The sequence below is a fragment of the Homarus americanus genome, unplaced genomic scaffold, assembly GCF_018991925.1.
Source record: "Homarus americanus isolate GMGI-L3 unplaced genomic scaffold, GMGI_Hamer_2.0 scaffold25467, whole genome shotgun sequence".
Lineage (NCBI taxonomy): Eukaryota > Metazoa > Arthropoda > Malacostraca > Decapoda > Nephropidae > Homarus > Homarus americanus.
The window spans coordinates 5,960,925-5,987,260 of NW_024732867.1; the positions used below are offsets into that span (position 1 = coordinate 5,960,925).

Consider the following 26,336-nt stretch of genomic DNA (forward strand, 5'->3'; position numbering starts at 1 on the left):
GAATATTTTAGTGATAAAGCTAAAGGAACAATATAGTGCTAGTCACAGAGGGCGTTGGGGTGTTGTTGACATCCCCAGTCCAGCAGCGTCGACTCTCCTCCCAAGGTACTCCAGTTGATGCTTAATATCCTTTTACACCTGAAAGCTTTTTTATGAGGAGACCGATTAATTTGGGTTTATGACATTACTCCAGCAGGATGGGCTAAATTGTAGGACCCCCTTTACACCCTGTACAAGGCGACAAAGCATTAGAACGCCCCAATAGGGGAGCAGCAAAATAGCCTGACAGGTTGTTTTTAGCTGTTTTGCCGTTCCATTGTTTATGTAATTGAAGTAATGATATAATAGTATTTGTTGTATTAGCCAAACAAAAGGGTATTACTATCGTCAAGGTTATGTAGCGAATATTATAATTTTAAGTTTTGTAATCAGTAGTTTAGGCAATTCTAAGGCACCTTTCTTCTATAGCGTTTCCGTCGGAAATTTATATTTGTCGAGTATGTTAACCGATAAAATTACCAACAATATAACTTGTTCAAAGTCATAGTGGGCAGGGCTTCGAAGTGGAGGGAAAATGTGGGTAAAATACTCAGAACAACACCAAACAAACCTTTGAAAACCTTACCTAACGTTTCCTAACTTGTTAAAATGTTAAGAATCACTTAAGAGTTTATGGATCCCTCCTCATCTGATCACTGAAAACAATACCATCACATACTAAACACTGAAAACATTAATAAGGTAAACCTTTTATATTTAGGAATTTTAAAGGTTAGGAAACGTTAGGTCAGGTTTTCAAAAGTTTGTTTAGTATTTTTGTAGTATTTTCCCACACATTTTACTTCTACTATCAAAGCCCTGCCCACTTTAAACAAGTACTGTAACATTGTTGGTAATTTTATCAATTAAAATACTCGACAAATATAAATTTCTGACAGAAACACAATAGGAACGAAAGAGTAGAATTATCGTTTTGGTCATCCAGAGATTTTTAGGATTTTAAGTTTTGGAGTCCGCAGTGTAAGACAATTCTAAGACACTTTTCTTCTAAGGTATTTTTCCCGCTTATTATTACTTTCAGAGAAAATCGCAATAAAATTTAATGGGGGTTTTGGATGGGGAAAAAAAAGAAGTTGTAATTTGCAATAGAAGTGAAGGTCAGAATAATCCAAAATGCAACCCAACCTGATCTAGCTTAACCTAACCCTAAACCTTACCTTAATTAGACTCGGATGACTCCACGTCGCACTGCCTGGCAGCTCTTTCAAGCTGTGATTGGTTGATCCAAAATCATACCTGGCAATCAACGTTCGGAGAACAACTGCACATGTGAAAGACTCAAGCGCATGTGTAATGACCGATGACCATAGTAACCAATAAAAGAACACACAGGAGCTCTGAGATGGTGATAACAATAACGAGGACCTAGAAAAAATACGGAGATTTTCCCATATTTATTGTGATTTTCTCTGAAAATAATAATGAGCTGAAAAAATACCTCAGAAGATAAGTGTCTTAGAATTGCCTAAACTACTGATTCCAAAACTTAAAATACCAAAATTCCCTACATGACCAAAACTATAATTTTACCAAGAAAAACATGACGATATTTACAGTATGTACAAATAATTATTTTTTAGATTTATACTTACTTTTTTTTTCTTGGCCCCGATGTGGGTCGGTGACCTGTGCCTGGGTAGGCTAATCCCTGTTATTATTTACAAGTTTACAGTGTTTCTTGTAGCCTTAAACATTCAGAATATACCCACCTTATGGTCAATCATACCAAAAACCCAACCTTTTACCCACTGAATCCTGGTTTCCGCATTATCAATTTCTGCATTAGCAGAGTTTTGAGAAACTAACCCCTATGAACATTAAGGGTCAGCTGTACAGTACTTGTATTTATAGTTTATAGTTGTTTATGGACTAATTAAATTAAGTTAGTTTGCTTGTTTGGGTGTAATATATATTTTAACATCACTACTGTACCTATATTATTTTTTCTTAATTTTTTCCAATCCTTAATAGGCTAACAGAGAAGCGCTTAACGCAATCTGACTTACACCTCACTGGCATGATGAGTGGGGATGAAGTGATGAAGGACATGAAGGAGCGAGCTAAGCTGCGTCGTCAACTCCTGGCCCAGCAGGTGAGAGAAAACAGTCTAATCCTGAACAATCCTTGCAGGTTAAGTACACTCCTCGCCATTGCATTATGAACGGGGTCGTGATGGACATAAACAACAAGATGAAATATTAATAAAAAAATTATCTGAGAAGTTAACAAACTTCCGGTAGTCTATAGGCCTCCCTTTTCTCTTGATACACTCCTGCAGGTGTGAAGGAACTGACTCTGCCAAGTTGTGGATTATTTGTGGGTCTAAATTATTCCACTCCTCACGAATGGCTGCCTCCAGCTTGGGAACAGAATTTGTGTCCTTGCCTTGTAGACAAAGCTTGCTAATGCTCCACTTATTTTCTATCGGGATAAGGTCAGGCAAATTGCTTGGCCAATCACTTATGAAGTCTACCTGACAGTCAACAAGCCATTGTATTACAGACTTTGCTGTGTGACATGGGGCACCATCCTGCATAAACACATCAGTGCGGCAGTTTTCAAAAGACCCGGGCAAATAATCATAAAGCAGCTCCAAGCAGTTAGATTGGTTCATCATCACATTCCCAGGTAGCACAAGATCACCAGTTCCAAAGTACAAGAAGCAACCCCACACCATTACTGACTGAGTATACTTAACTGTGCTAAAAGTGAACTTGGGGTCAAGTGAATCGCTCCCGGGGCGCCTGTACACATTAAAAGTACGACTTCCAGTAAAAGAAAACGTTGCCTCGTCACTCCACAGCACGTACTGCCACTTGGTCGTAGCCCACTGAGCGTTAGCTTTGGCAAAAGCGACCCTACGCTGCCTCTGGACTAGGGTGAAGAGTGGCTTCCTGGATGCGCGGTGGCTGTGAAACTGCAGGTCGTCATGGATGCGGCGTTGAACAGTCCTTACAAAAACATCACCTAGAAGTACAGGGTTTTTTCTCTCGATTCCCGTGCTGACAGACGTGGATTAGCATCAAGTTGCCTCTTAAGAACAGTTAACGTGAGTTGGGAATTTTATTGAACCTTACCTGGCCGTCCGCTGTGCACTGGTATTGCCAATCCGCCGTCATCTCAAAATCGTTTAATCCAAACCTGAGCTGATCGTTCACTCACACCAACAATTCTTGATATTTCCTTTACAGGCTTCTTGCCCTTATGCAGACTAATAATTGACGCTATCTGCTCTTTTGTTAAATCTTTCCTCTTGCCCATTGTGGTAAAAAAAGCAAAGAAACAACTGGTGTTGTGGCAATAAATAGGAGCATTGTCGGGGGGGGTAAAACACAAAAATCTTCGTTCACAAAATTTACACGGGAAACTGGCGAACGTTTTGATTGCTGGCTGACTTGTCCTCAAGTCTCCCTTCGCTGCCAGATTTACAGTGCCTGCCTCAGCCCCAGCTGGCTGGCGTGGAGGGGTGTGAGACACTTCAGCATGTCGGCCACCTCGCGCATAATTCAATGGCGAGGAGTGTAAATGCAAACAAGAACTCATCATTAACAAACTATAACCAAGAAAATGTGCAGTGTGAACATACTGAAAGCATGCATTTTTCCAGGCTTTTTCTTGATTGTTGCAGGGTGTCCAAAATTAAGAACAAGTACTGTACACACAGTATTATTTTTCTCTTGTAACCAGTAGTATGTACAGTCATGTGTCGCTTAACGTCCTAGATACGTTCTTGGAAACGTGACGTTAACCGAATTGGACGTTGTCCGAACATCACATTGTAGACTTTGTATTTATACTTACGTATATGTGGAATGTTGCAGTGTACTTGTACTGTACAATATTGGCTAAATTCACTAGATAATGTACACAACTAATGAAACACAGAGGTTAAGAAGGCTAATAAAATAACATAATGTCCACATTAGCTAATATATTGTACTGTAGTAAAAAAATACAGGCATAATACACATACAGTAAAACAGGTTCAGTACTGTATCATCATATGCCTGGCAACACAATCTATTTTGTTCAAGAACACGTGATGCATGTGTGAGCGCTTGCTCTAAGGCCACTTACGTCCGCTACGTCCCGTTGTCTGAACGGGTTTTTTTTATCCCCATTAGTTTCTTATTATTTTTATGGGCCACGGACATAAATGCGATTGGACATTGTTCGGACGGACATAAAGCAACGCATGACTGTAGTTACATTAATTTGTTAATTTACAATATACAGTATTGTACATGTACATTGGTGTTTGCATAGGTAAATCCTATGCAAACACCTATGCAGATCCTCGAAGATCTGGACTAAAACGGGGGACCACCTGCCCTAAAAGCCAATTGTCAGTATCTTCTGGCGAATGTACTGAAGTATAAAAACGATAAATAATAATTTAAAATTCACCAAAAATATGGTACAACACCAATGTACATGCACAATATATTGTAAATAAACAAATTAATGTAACTTCGTATATTGTATTGTATATATACCCTGTCCTGTACTGGCCAGCAGGACCAATACATAAGTTACCACAAAAAATACTGTATATTGCCAAATCAGTAAATAAAAGCCAAATGAAAGTTTAACACAGTCGCCATTTACATACACTCCCGATTCACCATGGTAGCGGAGACCAGCTAGGACCATGGTTCCCAAGCAAAGCTCCCCACCCCTATACTCTGGGCTCTCCTTCCATTTTGTGTTTGCCATTAGGGCAATTATTTCTTTTCCTTTTTTTCACTCTGTGTGTAGGATGGTGTGTGCATGTAACTGAGTAAAAATAAATGAAGAAAGTTGTGTAAGTAAGCCCTCGATATATACGAGGGATGTGTTCCTGATAACCCTCGCTTATATTGAATATTTAGTTAAATGGGAGAAATAGGATGCGTTCAACAACCCAAAATGAAAATGTTCCAGACCCATTTTCAAGACACATAAACCATAAACCAGTCCAATACAATATTATTTTTAAAATGATAGATAAAGCAAGTGTACACAGTACAGTGTACTTAACCCTCTCACGCACGAGATAAGTTTTAAGTTTGCCAGTTCCAAGATCACATATTTGAGGCCCCCAGGGAAGGCAAGACAGCGCACAGTGATTTTTTTTTTTTTTGCCTAATCAATTTCCCCAAAAAATGTGTTTTTATTGGCATAAATTATATATCTTAGACTTAATAACTGAATGCTCTGCAACATAAACCCCAAAAAAAAATATATATACAGGTACAATAATTCAAATATATACAGTATAGCTGTTTTTCGTTACTTCTAATAAACATGAGAGAAAAAAATACACACCAATACGTTCACAACTTCCTAGCTCAAAATTGTCTGAGCCAAATTTTTAAGAACTATACACTACTAGAAGCAGAATTTTATGAGCTGTCCAATGCAGTAGTCAGAGTTATGATATGACCCATAGTTTTGGAGAAAAAAAAATTCTTAAATGATAACATCGTTTTTCTTTTATCTTTGTGGGTTATTTTAGTGCCTATGTTTTATATTGATTTAAATTATATTGCATCTTGTAGCTAACATTATAATGAAGTTTTAAAATGGCGCTGATAAAATTCATGTAAGTTTAGATAATCATCCTCTTCCAGAGACTTTTTTAAGACAGTCACTATAACAAGGCTGTACATCCTGATACAGTAACGGCTTTTGAAAACTAAACATTTTCTCTGTACATATGAAAAAAATATTATATTACACAACCATCACTTCTCTAACACTAAAAGGAAATTATTTCAGGGAGTCGGGTAAGGTAAGCACTGTAATCAGGGGTTTCTTGCATGACGGCAGACAACTGGAAGTGGCAGGTCAGTCTTGAAATCCTTGGAGATCTCATGCACCAGGCGCTGGAAGGGCAGCTTCTTGATGAGTAGCTCTGTGCTCTTCTGGTAACGGCAGACCACACGAAGGGCGACAGTTCCAGGCCTGTAACGATGGGACTTCTTGACACCGAGTTGAGGCAACCCGCACAGACTTATGGACATGGCTCACACTCACGGTCTGGCTGCTGAGATAATACTGCGCATTTATCGTTCCGCTCTTCCCTTCCTGTGGGCCTCGAGAGTTGCCAATTAGTTTATTTAAAGTTTGGTGGCTCGATTTGCATCACCGTCAAGTTGGTCTTATCAAGAATATGACATGAATCGTGTCATCATGTGCAAGAGGGTTAATAATAAAAGCAGATACAGTACATCAACTTGGGTAGACAAGACGATGGAGGTGGTTGTAAAGGTGATAGTGGATGATGGTGTTGGAGTGACATCTGCAGAGTCATCAGGGTTGGAATCTATATCAGGGAGTATGACATCTTGCATAAGACTGAATTTTGCTCGCATTAATCGAATTCCTGGTAGGAATAGGGTCTTCCCACTTCGGTGAATTCACATATGCTGAACTTGCATATATCAAGGACATAATGTATTTACCCGAGAATGCGAGTTGAAAAACACCCACAACACCTCACAGCTTGGCACCAGTAGCCTGGTGGTTACAGTGACGATTCTAACCTGGCTACGATCCCATGATTAATCACTATTAAGCACTATTATATCAGTAAACACTAATAATAGTAGTAGATCCAGTGAAATATGGCAGGGAGTGAGGAGAGTTCCAACTGCAGACGATGCTCAACTAGCGGTCATTAATTCCCCTTACTTGTACAATTAGAACATACTGTATTTTACGGCATATAAGATGCACTTTTTTGTCTGAAAATGGCACAAAATATCACCCTGCATCCTATATGTGAAGTTACTGTCCCCTGCAAGCTAAGGAATCGCCAACCCGTTGCTATCTCCAGTAGGCTAAATTCTACCTAACCCAACTCCAGAATTAAAAATATTTAATTGTTTGCTAAGGCTTTATTATTATTTTTAATTAATTAAAAAATAATTATTGTAAATATGAAAGCTCAATCTATGACTACTCTGTACTGTACTGATGACGATAACCTGAGACGATTATTATTGTCCGTATGGCACTGTCAAGGAAAGTGGCTGCTGAAGGCTTCCAGGACATGGCAGAGGACGAGATTAGGGAGCTAATTGAAGAGCACGACACTGAGCTGACCGAGGAGGATCTACAGGAGTTAGTAGACTCAGGCAAGGAAGAGGAAGCGAAAGGGAAAGAGGATGAGGAAGAGCACCAAGAAATATCGTTGGAGAAGTTGGGGGAGATGACCAGGAATATTGAGGCACTGAAAAACCTGGCCTATAGTATGGACCCCTCCATGGTGCGTGCCCTGAAATTCATGCGAGGGATGGATGACGTTTTTGCTCCATACAAAAACATCATGGAAGAAATGAAAGAAAGAGACGACAACTCCCCATCACCATGTTCTTTGATCACCGAAGGAGAGATTTAACACCATCAATCACTGGCGGCAGTGAGGAAGCAGCTGAATCCACCGTCGCCCCCACTTCACCACCCGTTATGGAATTGAGTGACGATGAGCCCGATGACCCCCGTCCTGTCGCCGAGGATAGGTACTGTACAGTAAAGTGAAATTTTTATCTCTTTTTTTTTAATAGCTTTTCTTGCCATGTTTATTGTTTGTAAAAATGCACAGCACAGTACAGTTCAGTACTGTACATAGGAAGTGGAGGTGCAGTTATTCACAAAACATTTGTGTTCGTTGTCGGCAGTAGTGACGGGGAGGAGGCAGAGGGGGTGGAGGAGGCAGAGGAGGTGGAGGAGGTAGAGGAGGGAGCGGAGGGAGCGAGTTGGGAGGAGTGGTGACCTTGGACGCGGGAGCAGGGACGAGTGGAGATGCCAGCCAGTACATTACGGGTGTATTAATTGTTTTTATAGCTATTTTTGCATTTTAATATTAAATATTGTACATTACGTTTCAACAAAACTACCATTTATTTCTGAGAACATGGAAATGTAATATTTTTGCTGAAATGATGTACGTATTACAGTGGAAAGCGAAATAAAATTGTGACGAAAGCAATGACTTTCTCTTTCTTTCGTTCAAAAGATGTTACCGTAATCGCTTTTCGAATGGTTTTCAGTTGTGGGATTATAAGGCTAATGATAGGATAGAATATTATTGTAATACAGTACGAGTACAACAGTTTTTTTAACTGAAAACCATTCGAAAAGCGATTACGGTTAAATCTTTTGAATAACGAAAGAAAGCGAAAGTCATTGTTTTCGTCTTTCCACTGTAATATGTACGTCATTCCAGCAAAAATATTATATTTCCATATTTATTTCTGAGAATACCTATATTTATTCAGTCACAGTTAAGGTAAAATATACTTGTGATGTAATATTTTAATGAAAATACGGTATCGTAGTTTTCTTTTGTTTCAAATTTAATTAACAAAGATTGATGTTTCAAATGTAATGAACAAAAATTTATGTACAGTATCTATAAATAAACTTTAATAAATGAATACTTTGTTTTACATCGTCCTGTGCTACCATACCATGGATTTGGCTACTTTGGACTTGCTATGATGACACAAGAGGTCTGCCCTGGCAACTGTACCGACTCTCACAGCTGGTGGTGCGTTGGTGCATCGTTTCCATTGTTTACTGGTAGTTACTGGGAAATATTTTTCAACCTAACGAAACTATTACCCGTTTAGAGGTCGACCCCCAATTTTTTGCCAAATAATTTGGTCTTAAAAACTTGAACTACACACAGGTATATACGGTAAATAAGGACATGGGGGGGACCAGGTTTTTGGGGGGGGGGCAGCACATATACGCGGATTTTTAACATCCACGGGTATCTCTGTTACGTAACCCCCGCGTATGTCAAGGGCCAACTGTATTTGTTCTTCTGTATAAGGAAATTTCTTAGACTTAAATGGAGGACAAGAAATGGTGATTCTGCTGGTGTGTATTTAGTATTATTACAGTAAGACCTTTACAGATATAGATGGAGATGCCTTGTTACTGAAGTGTGTAAGTGTACGGACAAATTCAGCAGATATGTAAGCTGTTTCATCTTCCTGGAACATTTTTATTATATTTTATCTGGTGGAGAAAAAATTAGAGATTAACATAGTTAACCTTTCTATCCAGTTCTGTACATTTGCTTTCTTCTTTCAGCTGGGAGTAGTGAGTGCAGACAAGTTGGGTCAGGCTCTAGGTAACACTGGGAAGCTCCAAGATGACCAAGAACGTATTAGGAGACTCAGAAGGTCTCGACAGCAAGAGGAACTTGAGGGAGAAGAAGCAGCTAATATGGTGTATACAGATTCATCGACATTCCTTAAGGTGAGTAGAGGAGCCTGCTAGTTTTTACATATGAACATCATACTAAGTGCTTTTGGGTCCATTATGTTCCCAGCCAAGCCAAGCAGTTTAACTTAATGCCAAACTTTATTGGCTGCAGATTTTTTATTTTCATCCATCAGTAAATTAGTACTGTACTACTTTTATTTTACTAATGAATGTGGCCGTTATGTACATTGGTCTGAGATGTATTTTAATATCTTTCTTGTTGCTTTGATTTGACGGGAACCAATTATTTTTTTATTTGTGCTTTATATTACATTCACCATCATCTCAAATGTAAACATCAGGTTACAAAAAAATTTTCTTGACAGTAAGTAACTCATGAAGGCATTGGACAGATGTTCTTGAATCTTGGCAATAATGTTGAACCACCTAAAATGCCCATACATTTGATAATAGGCATAATTTGATTCTTTTATCCAGGTGATTAAGAATATTCAGGTTAAATTGGAATATTCACGTGTAAGTGATTGCACATCTGTAGTTTAGTTTGTGGAGTGGATGAGTTTTTTATTTTAACAACAGATATAAATTATAAAAGGGTTTATGAAAAGTAGATGAGGCAAGTATCAGGGAGCTAAAATAAATGATGGCCCGGACCAGCTTTTAGGAACATGGAGGATTATTTTAATTGGTGAGATGAAGACCTAGTTTTCAGTTCTTGGTAAAGGATGCATTGCTTAAAGATTAATCTCTAAATATACTCAGATTTTTGGCTCAAAGGCTGAAAATAGAAAACTCCATGTAGGTACAATACAGTAGTTTGAAACTCCAACCACCCTTCTGATAAAAAATTGAACAGTCCAAAATCTCACATGTGGTAAGACTTACATGTAAACACTTTCACCCATGCAAATTTAACATAGGTGCTCAGTTTTAGCCCAACTCTGATGTAGTGCAGTGGTGCATATGAAGTCTGGGTGTTGTTTTCATCTTTTCTGATGAAATACAGTACTGTAGTATAGTTCCTCTCTAACTTTGTCTATTTATTGGAGTGGACTGGAAATGAATCCTCACATCATTCTAAGACATTTAACTATGTACAGTATAGTCTCTATTTACACGGTCAATTAAACCCGTGGAGGTCCGCGTAAAACGAGGAACGCGTAAACGAAATAACAGAACATATGGGATTAATTGAAATAGAGACTGGGCCAACCCCCAAACTACACTTTTTCCGACACAATACGTACGTTGTAGTAAAAATAACATCTTAATTTTATGATGATATGTACACACAATTAATATTTAAGAGAAATATCAATAATATTAGGTTTTTTAAAACTTACGTTAGTAGAAGAGATGGCTGGGTACACGGATGGGGGACTGGTTCTGAGGCAGAGGGCAGATTATTGGCCCTCACCTGTATCACTATCCACCACAGAGGCTTGCAGGGCCTCTTTGTCAAACCCCTCAAAGTTCATATCCTCACTATCACTGACTTGGGCTGGCTGTGGTGGTTGAAGAACTCGGCAATGTTTTGTTGACAGGGCGACCTTGTGCGCACCCTGCCCGCGCCGCTTCCCGCGTAAATGATGGAAAATACCGCATAAATAAAATTTGTCGGTCTGGCAAGGTGCCGCGTAAATGACCAAACGCGTAAATGAAATCCGTGTAAATCGAGACTACAGTCATCCCTTGGTTATAGTGCACTTGGTTATCGCGGTTTTCGCACGCCTCCATCAAAATTTGCACACCTGCCGTTATAGTGCATTTTTCAAGCCGAGAATTTGGTTATCACGCATTTGCCTCCATGTATTGAGGATAAAATCTTTCACCTACAGATTGACAATAACACATTTGCTGTAATCAGACATATCTAGTTGCCTCAACAATTGCAACCCCAGTTGCAATTGGGGTTGCAATTTCAAATTCTGTGTCATTACTAAGGAATAACGAAGTCTCTGGTGCACTCTAAGATTGAGAGAAAACGGAGGACTCAGGCGTCCTGAAGCAAGAAAAAACGGACTCCTATGACGGGGTACTCAAGTAAAGAAAGCATAGCTACATGTTTTGTGGACTACCCACTGTACAGTATTGAACGTACCCTTTTCATCACTTTGTAATAAACCTAGCCATGCCTATGTGTGTTTCTGATAATTACCATAACATTATATCTTTAGTGGGTGTGAATGAAAGCGGTTGTACAAACACAAGCTCTCACACATGCCACTCAGACTGACAGATTTGACAAGTTTTACCAACCATAAAGACAGTTGAAAGTTGAAGCCTTAAACATCACTCACAATAGATCTTGAATATTCCAACTGTAATCAGACATATCTAAGTTGCCTCAACAAATGCAACCCCAGTTGCAATATCAAATTCTGTGTCATTACTAAGGAATAACGAAGTCTTGGGTGCACTCTAAGATTGAGAGAAAACGTAGGACTCAGGTTTCCTAAAGTGAGAGAGAACGGACTCCTATGATGGGAGAACAAATTAAAAAAGGCAGCATAGCTACATGTTTTGTGCACTACAGTATTGAGCGTACCCTTTTCATCACTTTGTAATAAACCTAGCCATGCCTCTGTGTGTTTCTGATATTTACCATAACATTTATATATACAGCATATATATACAGATTGACAATCCCTTATCTGAAATCCTTGGGGCCAGAGGCATTTCAGATTTCGGAATTTTTCGATTTTCAGAATGGTTAATTTATTTATTATTTTTATTTTTTATTTTTTTTATATTAGCCTACCCGGGCACAAGTCACTAACCCACATTGGGGCCTGGGTGGCGAAAATATAATAAAAATTATAATAACAATAACAATTCATAGGTCTAGGTTGTGTTTCTCACTTTTGATCTTTTTTTCATTCTTGTATTTCTTTATTATTATTATTATTTTATTATTACAGTATTATTGCTATTATTATTAATTTTATTATCTTATTTTATTGTTATTATTATTATTATTGTTATCATTATTTTATTTTGGTGTATTTTTTATTAAAATTTTTATTTACTATGAATAATTATTATTACTATTACATTTTCGCCCCCCAGGCCCTGATGTGGGTCAGTGATCTATGCCTGGGTGGGCTAATCCCTGTTTAAAAAAAAAAAAAAAATTGCCCTCCAAAAAAAACTTTCAGTTTTTAGAGCTTTTCGGTTTTTGGAATTTCGGATAAAGGGTTGTCAACCTGTATATATTTTGTGGGTCTAAATGGTCGTAAAATGGGAAAGTTGGGTTTGGGTCTTGGGTGCCTGGAACCAATTAGAATAAATCCCATAGGTTCTCTACTTTCATTATCGCATTTTTCGTTATCACGCACTCGGCGTGGTCCCAATTAGACGTGATAACCAAGGGATGACTGTATACTGTATAGTAATTATTTACAAAGAAAAAAATATGGCTGCATAAGTGGTATAAATCACTCATGTTGTGATGGTAGGCAAGGATGGTGTTGGAGGTTTGAGGACACTGTGAACCTTGTGTTTGCCGAACTCTGCCGCACAATCTCTCAGTCATTTTGTGTGTTGATCAGATACAGTTGTACGGTAATAATAATAATTCATTATCTGAGCAGAATATATGTAATCAGTTACTCTTGTCCTGTAATTATCCCAAGCCTGGTATGTATTATGTAAATGTTTTGAGAAGATTTTGTTGATGCCATTTACCTGCTTTTACACATTTTCAGTTTGAATGTATTATTGTCTTCACCAGGGCACGCAGTCAGCCAACCCTCATAATGACTACTGTCAGCACTTTGTCGATACCGGTCAGCGCCCACAGAATTTCATTAGAGATGTTGGTCTGGCCGACAGATTTGAAGAATACCCAAAACTTCGAGAACTAATCAAACTAAAGGTACAGTACCCAAGTCTTATCTAAATGTTGATAATACTTATTGGTAGAATTATTCCCAAGGTGTTACCATGGTTACAGAAGTCTTTTGTGCTTGTTCCCATACAGTGCTATTCATTTTCTTATCTGACTTACAGGACTACCTAAACTGGTACCTTGACTTGTCATTTTTTATCAGAGTTAATCCTTGGGCAAGTCGGAGAGTTGTGGAGGGTTAATCTGCTATATAAGTGTTTTCAAATTAAGGATGAAGTTGCTGGGTTTGGCATGTTGGGCATGTCTGGTCAGGTGCTATGGAATGTGTGTCATCATTATAGATACCCTGAGTACCAGACCTCCTGAGTAATGACATGTCTGAATCACAACATGAATTTATGGGAAAAAAAAAAAACGTAATTGTCATTATTATTGTTGAGGAGCGATGCAGCATGGACCACGTGGTCCTGCCCACATCACAACACAGCCACACTGTACTCAGTTTATTTGTGGCTATTACATGTACTGTACTCAGTGCAGGCTTGTCTTCTCGTGACATATAAATACAGTAATATCTCCGTTAGCACATTTTCCAGAATATTTTGAGAAGATTTTCCCAGTACCCGGAAAATTCCAGGGGGGGGGGAGTTTTTTTTCGGGTTTGAGAGATGAAAATTAGGTGCATTTTCTGGAAATTCCGAGAACAGTTTTCCCTTACCCATAAATTTCCGGGGATGAGGAATTTTTTCCTGCTTTGAGAGAGTTGTCTTATTACCCGGAAGTCATCTCTCATTCCCAGAAGTCCTCTGCACCAATTGTCCCCGCTAATGGAGACATCACTGTTAACACACATTGTGAGAACAATGACCAAGCAAGAATGTTCGGGCAAGGTCCCAAAGAGCAGAAAGTGCCTGACCATGATGGATACACAATGGTTGACAATGAATACTGTTCCTGAGATAATGCAGAAATTTGGAGTTGAATATACTGAAAGAATATTGTAAGTGTGATCCACTTCATCTCAACTGAAAGGGAAAGTGGGTCCTATACACACCTGCATAATCTTCACTACATAACACGCATTGCCAGGCAGCTGTGGCCTTGAGGTGGCTACACATGTTGCCACTGATTTATGTAATGAAACTGTAAATGTTGTCGGAGAATCATTTCAGTACTCTAATGTGACTTAGAAATAAAGGAAATACAGTAGGGTCAGGATATATCCTGAGATAGGGTCCAAGGATGTTCGCCATATACTAAATCGGATATATATTATTGCATTTAAACAATGAGGAAAATAGGGTTAGGTTCTGGAGGCCAATAAAAGTGACTACACTTGACTTAAGTTTATTTTCTTACTAACTAAAGCACCAGTGAACACTGGACGTGGCAAGAGCTGAATCAGAAAGACTGTGCGGGCGAACGTGACTGAGTGAGTGAGCAGCCATGACGCCTCTGATGAACAAATAACACATTTGTTTGTCATGGCGGTAAATTTGAAATATTTCCTGCTCGATTTCCCTTGCGAAATAAATAGATTTATCGCTATACAGTATTACCCCGCTTTACACGGTTTCACTTTCTGCGATTTCTCATTTACTCGGTACCTTACCAGAACCAGACTTTCACTTTCCGCGGTGCATCTACTCATATACACGGTGAAGTATAATTTTTTATTTTTTTTATTTAGCTCATAAAATTCATACAAATTACCCGGCCAGAATATAATTTACATTGCTGGAATTCTTACAATATGATGATCATTTTGAATATAAACCTCATGCATTTTGCATTAGATATACAAATTTTAGATCTTATGTAATAATTTGGTTTACACAAAGCAAATATTTTATCTTTTGTGCAAAATATATGAAGTTTACATTCAAAATATTCCCTGACCTGCAAGGAATCCAGAAATGTCAATTATATTATCCTAACTTTAGTCTGAGGTATTATTTATTACTAAACGTTAAAATCTAGTGGTTTCAACCAAACATTTCTCAGAGAGGTTGGAGCTAGTGAGCTGGGAAGAGGGGGGAGGGGGGGGGGGATTTGAGTCCATTATTTGAATGGACATTAACCTGGCGACTGTATTTCTCGTAAATATTAATTGTGTGAGCATACCAACATATAATTTAGATGTTATTTTTACTACAACATAGTTATTGTGTCGGAAAAAGTCGAGTTTGGGGGTCGGGCCAGTCTCTATTGGAATTAATCCCATATATTCTGTTGTGCACTTTACGCGGTTTTCACTTTCCGCGGTACCCTGTGGGTTCAATTGACCGCGTAAAGTGTAAATCGGGGTACTACTGTATACTATACATTTATCTCAAGGAAGTATTATGTAACATTTAGTGTCATCTGGAATAGTACACATAGCATGGTAGTAATAAGAACATCTCATAATGTTACCACGGTTATCACTTCGTTTTTTATTTATTTTATTTTTACATTTATAGTATAAGTACTGTACTGTATATGCAGTACATATTTTACTGTGGAGATGATAATTACTTGTACAAGGGTTTTATTAAGGTGGAACAAGAGAACAGAGCTGTCAGTATCATGTCCTATCAGCAAATGTAATTATTGCATTTATCTACATGAAATTTTTGGTGGTACAGTAAAAGTAGGTATATAAAGTAGGTACAGGTATTACAAAAATATTAATACAGTAATACCTCGGTTTAGCGGTTCTCATTTACGCGTTTGGTCATTTACGCGGTACCTTACCAGAACCGGGATGCCCGATTTCCGCGATGAATTTACTCATTTACACGGGTGAAGTATAATTTGTTTTTTACTGAAGATATTTGTTTTAGCTCATAAAATTCATACAAATTACCCGGCCAGAATATAATTTGCATTGCTGGAATTCTTGTAGGATTGTGATTATTTTGGATATAAACATCATGTAATTTGCATTAGACATACAAATTTTAGATCTAATGTAAGAATTTTGATTACAAAGAGCCAACATTTTATCTTTTGTGCAAAATATACGACGTTTATATTAAAAATATTCCTGATCTTGCTGGGAATCCAGCAATGTCAATTATATTATCCTAACTTTAGTCTGAGGTATTATTTATTACTAAAAATGTAAATACAGTGGTCCCTCGGTTAACGAGCACAATCCGTTCTAGAAGGTTGCTCGTTAACCGAAAAACTCGTTAACGGAAACCATTGGGTAATTGCTTCCAGCTCACCGAAAATTGCCTAAATTCAACAAAAAAGGTAGAAAAGTACACTTACTTTGAGGCGTGTATGTAGAAGGCTCCTGGATGATGATGATGATGATGATGATGATGATGATGATGATGGGAATTAGAATGGGGGTGGAGGAGAAGGGAGAAGAGAAGGCATTGGGGTGGAAGAGAAGTCACCCCATGGCGCCATTTCACCCATAAAATTTTAGTTCACTTGGTGTAATTCAAGATTATTTTCTTTAAATCAACACTTCACTGCATTATATATTGTCAATATGTAAAATAAATTTCAAAATGACCAATAATTTGCTTGGAAACACAGAAATAAAGCGTTTAGTTGAAGAGAGTCTCAAGCAAGATGTTACCTCCACTGAAAAGACACAAAGACTGACGCCTGTATGGTGTGTTCAGAAGCTGGATGGCGTGCATAAAACTAGTTTCATGACCTTCAATTATGTTCAATAATTGTTAAAATGACTAAAAATTTTGATATTAAACTTTTAAAATTATTGAATAGTATAAACTTCTTGATATTTGCTAAAATGGTAAGGAATTTAAGCCCTAGAACCGATTACTGTATTGGCGGACTAATACTACAGCTGGTGGACCGCCAAATGCAAGCAAAAACATATTCAGGTCGGCTCGTAAGAAACTCGTTAATTGAGGGATTGCTCGTTAACTGAAGTTAAGAATCTTATGGAAGGTAACTCGTTAACCGAAATCTCGTTAACCGAGGCGCTCGTTAACCGAGGGACCACTGAATATTGTTTTAACCCAAACATTTCTCTGGTAGGGAGGGAAGGTGGGGGGTAGGGAGGGACCCAGCGAGCGTGGGAAGAGGAGGGGGGCGGGAGCCGGAGGTGGGGTATTTTGATTGACAGATAGTGTCTGGGTGAAGTATAATATGTTTATTTACTGAAGATATTTGTTTTAGCTCATAAAATTCATACAAATTACATGGCCAGAATATAATTTACATAGCTGGAATTCTTATAACATTGTGATTATTTTGAATATAAACATCATGGAATTTGCATTAGACATAGAAATTTTAGATCTAATGTAAGAATTTTGATTACAGAGCCAAAATTTGATCTTTTGTGCAAAATATTTGGCATTTATATTAAAAATATTTCTGGTCTTGCAAGGAATCCAGCAATGTCAATTATATTATCCTAACCTTAGTCTGAGGTATTATGTATTACTATATACCTTAAAACCTAGTGTTTTATACCCAAACATTTCTCAGAGAGGGAGGAGCCAGCGAGCGTGGGAAGAGGGGGGGGGGAGTTGAGTCCATTATTTGAATGGACATTAACCTGGCGACTGTATTTCTTTTAAATATTAATTGTGTGTGCATACCATCATAAAATTAAGATGTTATTTTTACTACAACGTAGGTATTGTGTCGGTATTGTGTAAGAAAAAGTGGAGTTTGGGAGTCGGCCCAGTCTCTATTTCAATTAATCCCATATGTTCTGTTATTCCATTTACGCGTTTCTCATTTTACGCGCTACTCCGCTGGTTCAGTTGACCGCGTAAGTCGGGGTGTTACTGTACTTAGACCAGCAATTTTCAACCAATGTGCCGCAGCACATTAGTGTGCCGCGAAGCATCCGTAGGTGTGCCGCGGGAGTTTAAATAGCATTTGGATAGCATTTAAAAAAATAGCATTTGGGTACATTTTGACATTAATGGTACCTTTATGGAGTGCTTTAAACTCCTTTTTTTAAATGTAATAAATATACAAATGTATTGTTCATTAAAAGCCCAAATGGCAGTTTTAAATTCTCTCCTTAATTACGTAGTGTAGATCCGCCGATCAAATCTATCCTTAAATACTGATGGGGTGCCTCGACCATTTTGGTGCCTGGCTCACTGTGCCGTGAGATGAAAAAGGTTGAAAATCACTGACTTAGACAATTAATGTTTAACTCTTAGGTTGCAGTTATGAATATATGTACAGTATAGTCTGCATTTACGCAGTCACTTGAACCCGTGGAGGTCCGCATAAAATGAGAAACGGTTAAATGAAATAACAGAACATATGGGACTAATTGAAATAGAGACTGGGCCGACCCCCAAACTCCACTTTTTCCGACACATTACGTACGTTGTAGTAAAAATAGTATCTTAATTTTATGATGGTATGCACCTACACATAATATAGAAGATAAATATCAATAAGAGAATAATTTATTGTACCAGGTAAAAGAAAATTCAAGGTTTAACACTTAGGTTAGTAGAAGAGATAAGTCGGCATACGTGGATGGGGGCTGGTTCCGAGGCAGAGGGCAGATTAGTGGCCCTCAGGTGAATCACTATCACTATCCACCTCAGATGTCAGGGCCTCCATGACAAACCCCTCAAAGTCACCATCACTGTCACTATCACTGACTTGGGCTGGCTGTGGTTGTGGTGGGTTGTGGGCGAAGAAGTCGGTGATGTTACGCTAATGGCTAGCGTTGATGTGGTCGTGATACATCTGGATGTACTGCTCCATACTTTGGTCTAGAAGGTTATTGAAGACTTCATAGCGGTGATTGACAGGGTCTTTGGAAAGGATGAGCTTGAGTTTCTCTGCAAACTCGATGGACTCCTTTACATTACCATATGTTATCTTCTGTTCTTCTCGTGCTGCCACACCACCTGCCTCCTCACTGACGTCATCGTCTTTCAACATCTCGTCGGCAGTCACCTCAGGATCACCTCCATGATGTCGTCGTTGGTGGTCTCTGAGAAACCTGCAGCTGTAACATTGTGCAGCTTCTCTTGCAAGGTTCACTGCAACAGTCTGAGCCTCACCAGTCACAGGTTGACTCTGCCTCGCACCTGGGATACCTTGCAACACATGCCGCCAGCATAACGAATCGTTGCCACAGACAGCTGCCCCCAGCCTCCACTAAGAAATCAACAGCTTTCTTGACGTTAAAAATTTTCCAAAATATTTTAACTCGCACTTCATGCTCCGCCAACTCTTGTTCTTTGATCATCGGATCTCGTGTAGAATTAGGCACCCCAGGGGTTAGGTTAGGTTAGGTTAGTAGTTGTTTAATCAGGTGAAATAAGCAGTGGCTGATCAGGATCCAATTGATCTTGAATAACAACACCTAACCTAGCCTAACCTCCTCACTGTCTTCCTAGTCAAAGCTATTGCTACCTCTCAAACCATGTTATTCATCCTCTTACTTTGATCAGAACACTTGTAACAGACTTCACATCTAATTTCTTGGAGTAATATATTTTTTTTTTTCTAGGATGATTTAATAGCCTCAACTGCAACTCCTCCCATGTACCTCCAAACTGACCTTCAGACTTTTGATCTACGTGAACTACCAACCAAATTTGATGTAATTCTGGTAGAGCCGCCATTGGAAGAATATCAGCACACAGGTGTAAACAACGTGCAGTTCTGGGACTGGCAGAAGATCATGGACTTGGATATTGCCCAGGTAAAATCATTAGCTTGACAATACCCTGTACATCTTATTTTCTACTTTGCTGTGAAGTTTCCTTTATTTATTTTGTATTTATTTTGATATTTTTGTGAAAATCAGATTAAAAAGGTCTTCAATTGAGTATTAAAAACTCCATTTGCATTTGTATTGAATTAATCCCCTGGTAGTGAAACAGTCTGTCTGTCTGTCGGTCTCTGTCTATTTTTCAACCTCAGTTATCCATGACAGGTATTTCTTGTTATAAGGTACAGTAAAAGTCCAAAAATCCGGATGCCAGAAATCCGGACCACCCGAGAATCCGGACTTTTCGAAAACTAATTTTTTTTTTTTTTTTTTTAGCGGGCTTTTGTGTGTATGTGCGCATGCATGAGCGCCACAGCTGCACAGCGACAACAAGCGACCATGTGGTCGCCACTTTAAAACGAGCAATCAAACTGTGACAACATACCGTATATACTCGTCTATAACCCCCCCTCGTTTATAGGTCGACCCTAATTTCTTGACCAATAAATCGTTAATTTATGATATTCCTCGTTTATAGTTCGACCCACGTTTTTGAGGGTAATGGAACAACAAAACCTTCTGTAAAAACACTACGTCCTATAAACCGAGGCTCGCCGTGCCTGAAACACGAGTGCTGAAGGCAAATTGTTTACCATTTATTATTACGACACTTTACACTGAAACGCGGGTAGTTTCAACAAAAATATTGCATATTTCCATTCAAATATTTATTCAAGTCAATTAGGAGGGATTATTATTGTAATGCAGTTTTTTAACTAAACCATTCGAAAAGCGATTACGGTAACATCTTTTGAACGAAAGAAAGCGAAAGTCATTGTTTTCGTCACGATTTGATCCCACTTTCCACTGTAATACGTACGTAATTTCAGCAAAAATATTACATTTCCATGAATGTATTATATCAAGCACAGTATGAATAGAATATCATTGTAATATAACAGAATTTTAACCGAAAACTATGAAAAAAAACGAGTAACATCTCAAGAACATCGGAAGCTTAGGTAAAGTCTTTTGTTTTCGTCATGTATTTTATCCTATTTTATATTGAAATACATCACGTTTCAGCAAAACTACTATTTATTTCCGAGAATATATTCATTCAGGCGCAGTTTAGGTAAAATATACGTGTGATGTAATAGTTTTTAACTGAAAATGATTCGAAAAACCGTACCCTCTAGCCCTGTTCAAGGAGAGGACTGGGAGAAGCTGTTTGCTGCTGCAAACGATGACAAGGAAAATGATTTTGATGGATTTTAATGAAAATATTCAATTAGGATAGAATATTATTGTAATACAACAGGTTTTTAACTGAAAACCATACGAAAAGTGATTACGGTAACATCTTTTGAACGAAAGAAAGCGAAAGTCATTGTTTTCGTCACGATTTGATCCCACTTTCCACAGGTAATACGTACGTCATTTCAGCAAAAATATTACATTTCCGTGAATGCATTATATCAAGCACAGTATGAATAGAATACCATTGTAATATAACAATATTTTGAGTCCTACTCTTTCCATTTACAGAGTACTGTACAAGCCCATAATAATGGCTCCTAAAGTAGATAAACTTTGTTGTGTGAAGAGAAAGAACACGTTGAAATTGAGTGACAAACTAGAACGTGGTGTGAGCAATACTGTTCTAATGGAAACATACGACATTGGAAAGTCTACAATTTATGATATAAAAATGGCAAAGAATAAAATTCTAGAATTCACAGTTTTTTCATTAAAACAGCTCGTTTTGATAAATGAAGCATGCTATATTTGCTAAAGAATAAACTATCAAAATGTACCTGTTCATCTCTTCTTTATTCCTCCTTAAATTTGAATTTTAAAAGTACTGCCTGAGAATCCGGAAAATCCGAAAATCCGGACCGACCCAATCCCCAAGCAGTCCGGATTTTTGGACTTCTACTGTACTAGTAAAAATATTTCTTTGATTCTCTTTCAAAGAAGTTTTCCTGCTTGTGAGAGTGATTGATACTCAAGACGTTATATCTAGCCTTCAGGTCTCATATACTACTGTATACCTTTGTAGTGTGGATCATTAGGAACTTTCAGGTCACATCCTTACATAACTTTATTTTCATATAAACTTTCTGGTCATAGCTCCTTGTAACTTTATTTCCTTACAAACGTCCAGACTGCAATTACACATAACTTTATTCTTTTTGCATAATTACAAGTTCCAACTCCATGTAGCTTTACTTATAGGATGAAGTGTGACATGGACAACTCATAATTATTGCCATTCAAGTTTATGGGTTAAAAACCTTTGCCCCCAGGACCTTCAACATTATTTATTGGAACTCGTATGCATATTAGAACCATTGACACAACCTTATCCCTTTAATAGAAAAGAGGTCTGGGAGGCAAAAGATACAACTTAAAGTTTGAATGCAAGTACTTACAGTATTCCTCACTGCTACACTGTTGTGAGCGCTTCTCATCCCTCATATGACTTTACTATAATCAGGCCTGTTGAATATAAAAATGTTCCCCTAGCCCATCAGGCAAGTGAATTTTCAAACTAGCCCACAGAAATTTCCACTACACCATAATTGTTTTCAAAATGTGTGGTAATACTGTATCTTGTAATAACTTGCTGTGGTGGAAACAAACTTTGCTGCACAAAATGGATACATTGTAAATCTTATTGATGATATAAAATGTTCCATGACTGACAGGTCCATGCTTGTGGTGGTGATGGAGTGTAGCAGCTGTATGTGAGTGACTCTGACATGGATGATGCAATATATGCTCATCCTCTGCTCTATTCCTGGGAGGATTACTATCCTTTTTGTTTGAATTACTTTACCTAAACTCTTACCATTTTTCTGTGGCTGAATGTGTATTGAACTGTGAAAGGCTGGGCTTTCAGCTGACTAGTCAAACTTAGGCACACACTCCCATCATCACGGGTAAAGCAGGTTTTTTTTTTTTTATATTAATCTACCTTTTTTCATTATGAGTGTATAATATTAATTACTGCATGTCCACCCACCATCCTTTCCTGCATGTTGGTGGTGCCTCAGTGAGTCAGCTGATGAGTCGTCAGCAATATTCACACTTTCTCGTGCACATTGTTATTCATATCTATTTTTTATTACAGTGGTCCCTCGGTTAACGAGCACAATTCGTTCCAGAAGATTGTTCATTAACCGAAAAATTCGTTCACCGAAACCATTGTTTCAATGGGTTTTCGGGTAATTGGTTCCAGCTCACCGAAAATTACATACAAACTAAAAATAAATGCATTAAAGTACACTTAATTTGAGGTGTACATGTAGAAGGCTCCTGGTTGATGATGATGATGATGATGGGAATTAGAATGGGGGTGGAGGAGAAGGGAGAAGAGAAGGCATTGGGGTGGAAGAGAAGTCACACCATGCCGTCATTTCACCCATAAAATTTTAGTTCACTTGAGGACAGCAGTCCCCAGTATTGATGCTACCCTTTGTTCAGCAAACTACCAGCATCCCAGACATACTTACAGAGGTGTATTGCACGAGAGGACATCTGGGATTGAAATCATCATCACTGCAACTTTGTAATGTAAAGGGACCTGGGTTTTGCTGAATTAATTAATTGTTGAGCTTCTGTATATATCGTTTATATACGTGCACTACTGTATATGCCATTCAAAGCTTATGCTAATTGTCAAATATATGTGTTAAACTATCAAATCTTTTATTTTCATTGTCAATATCCATAGTGCTTCGTCAATAATTTTGTGAGTATCTCCTCTGTCAAACTATTTTGTTACAGCGTCAATTCATTACAAGGGAATGTCAAAGCCATAGGTGAACTGTCCTTTATTTTGTTGAACTGTTCGAACTGTTATGTGACAAGGTGTATTGAGGTCTCATAAATGCTGAACATTGGCAAATATACCAAGTATGTTAATGTTTTTTTTAATCCTTTAACTGGTATTAACATCTTCGGCTGATTTACCAAAATTGTGCTGTCATCGTCTCAAGACAATTGGCATTTGGCAAGCTAAGATACTTGAGTCACCTTAGCCAAGATATCAAACCATGAACAAGAGATTGATCCTGAAATCTCATTTACTATAATCAAGACTAAAGATAATTCAGTTTCTTTTATCCCTCTTTTTGGTTTCTTTTAAGTCAAGTTAAAGCTGAGGGACTGACCCACAATGTGATACTGTACTTCTTAGCCAGGTCACATAAGGATCAAGAAACCCATGTGTTAGTATGATGCCAAAGAAAACTATGGTAATCCTCAGCTTTAAATGGTAACTTTCACCCCACAGGACTAGGGTTTTGAAGGGTGATTCAACTATTTTCACAATATTTCTAGTGGTGATGGTAATCCTGAATTTTTAGGAACAATTCCTCATCCTTAAAATGGATGACATTGGAAACTTTCAGATTGCAACCCCACAAAGATTTATTTAATTACTAGCAGTCAAGTAGCAGTCCCACATAACTTACGGAAATTTTCTTAAAAACTTTCAGGTTGCTGCTCCACGTAGCTTTATTTTCTTGTGGTGTGGATCTTCAGAAGGCTTGGATCTCGGCCGTCAGTGTCTCCGCAAGTGGGGTTTTCGACGCTGTGAAGATATCTGTTGGATACGTACCAACATCAACAATCCTGGACATTTGAAGAATCTTGAACCAAAAGCTGTATTTCAGCGAACAAAGGTATTATTTTATTGTTTCAAAACAACACAGGAATTAATTTTAGTTTTCAGTTTGGACCAAAAAAGTATAGTCCTGGTCGAAAGTTCTTGACAAAGTCAAGGTGGATGGTGCAAAGTCAGCCCCCACCCTTACTGGACAGCAGGTCGTTGTCAGTGTTGCCACTTATGAAAAACAAAGTTTACCAAACTCATGTCTGCATCTTCCCTGTTGCAAAACCAAATTTGAGGTATGACAAAATTATATACAGTTAAAATTATTGTTTTTATTTTAATCAATACAATTCAATAAAATGTACAAAATATATAAAATATAAAAACAAAAATAATGCATACAGAGTAATCAAATGAAAATTTTTTTTTTTTAAATGATCGTTGTAGGAGTTTCGTTCGTTATAGCATTCTCAATTTTATAGGTAAAACCGTTCATTATAGGAATATTCGTAATAGGATCCGTTCGTTATAGCATACCCCACTGTACCTGTATTTATCATTTATTTTTAAGAAATGGAGGAAGATTCACAATGTTTAGATGTGCAAAATTGCCGAATCATGTGCCTAGGGGTTCCAAATTACTTAACAAAAATAAGTGCCAAATGAACAATGTTATATCTAAATTAACTACGATTCTTAAATATGAAAACAAAATTAATAAGAAAATATATATATATTTTTTTTTCAATGTATGGGAGGTTTTCAAAAATTTCTATCAAGTTTTTGAGGTTGGGGTATATTTTTCTAGATCTAGCAAGAAATTTCAAGCAGTGGTCCCACTGGTCATCGCCCCCAACACACAAACAAGCATTCAAGTAGTTCAACAATCAAGCTCTGATACTTCCATCTTCCAATAAGGACTGGGGAAGGATGACATTGTTTTGTTTATAAATTCACAAGACAATTTATCCAATCAAGCTCTATATTATTTGATATACAGCTCCTCCCTGACTTACGACGGGGTTAGGGACCCAAATCCAGGTCGTAAGTTGAAATGGTCGTAAATTGAAAATGCTTAAATAACACATAGAAAATCTAAAATGGGTGTCTCTTTTTTCTTCTGAGCACCACAAAACTCTCACTTTTAAGCTTGCCAGCCATTTTAAAGTGAATTACAAACGAAAAAAATTCAGTACACAGCACAATCACTGACGTTGGGACTCGAAAATATGTAATTTGAAAAAATTTTGGTACGACTGAGGCGGTCGTATGTCCGGGTGGTCGTAAATTGAGTAGGTCGTAAGTCGGGGAGGAGCTGTAATAGTTCACATTAACAGAGAGTGGGAATACTACAGAGGTAGACCAGAGCCGGTGTGAGACCATCCAGGCCAGACAGGTTACTGCCCATCATTGTAAACTAGGATGGCTGAACTGGCTACTGAATGAATCATTTTCTTGACAATATGTGTTATGCATAATTTTTATAATCTAAAGAATAGTTTGTTCGAATCATTATTTTATCTTTTTTTAACTGTTAATATTAACAAACGTATTGAGTGTATATAACATTAGTTAGGCAATATTTATGGTTACCTATACGAGTATAACTAATAATAAATTAAGGTCATGCTGCTTTAACCTTATTTTTCTATCCAACCCTAGTCAATGGTGTTGTGATCTACTTCTTGTTGTGACACACTTTTATATTAATCGGGTCGCACATATGTCAGCTATACTTCCTTCATGTCATCCATTGTAGGGATCAATATAAGTTTATGTGAGGTAAACCCCTTGATAAGGTCATTATCACGGAGGGTGATAAAGAATTATCTTATGAACCATATTATCCCTCACATTCTACTTAATATACAGTACTGACTACCATTCTCAGAGAAAATACAGCTTGGAGG

General features: G+C 37.8%; 1 protein-coding gene across 1 annotated transcript in view; it reads left to right on the plus strand.

The window, feature by feature from the left end:
- Positions 1–26,336, plus strand: part of LOC121869165 (N6-adenosine-methyltransferase non-catalytic subunit-like) — a 37,583-nt gene continuing 11,247 nt past the window's right edge. The window contains exons 1-6 of the mRNA XM_042370359.1: positions 1–105; positions 2,032–2,152; positions 9,148–9,315; positions 13,016–13,159; positions 19,602–19,796; positions 24,311–24,496. Of these exons, the coding sequence (XP_042226293.1) occupies positions 2,078–2,152; positions 9,148–9,315; positions 13,016–13,159; positions 19,602–19,796; positions 24,311–24,496 (768 nt within the window). The 5' untranslated portion in view covers positions 1–105; positions 2,032–2,077. The remainder of the gene's footprint in view (positions 106–2,031; positions 2,153–9,147; positions 9,316–13,015; positions 13,160–19,601; positions 19,797–24,310; positions 24,497–26,336) is intronic.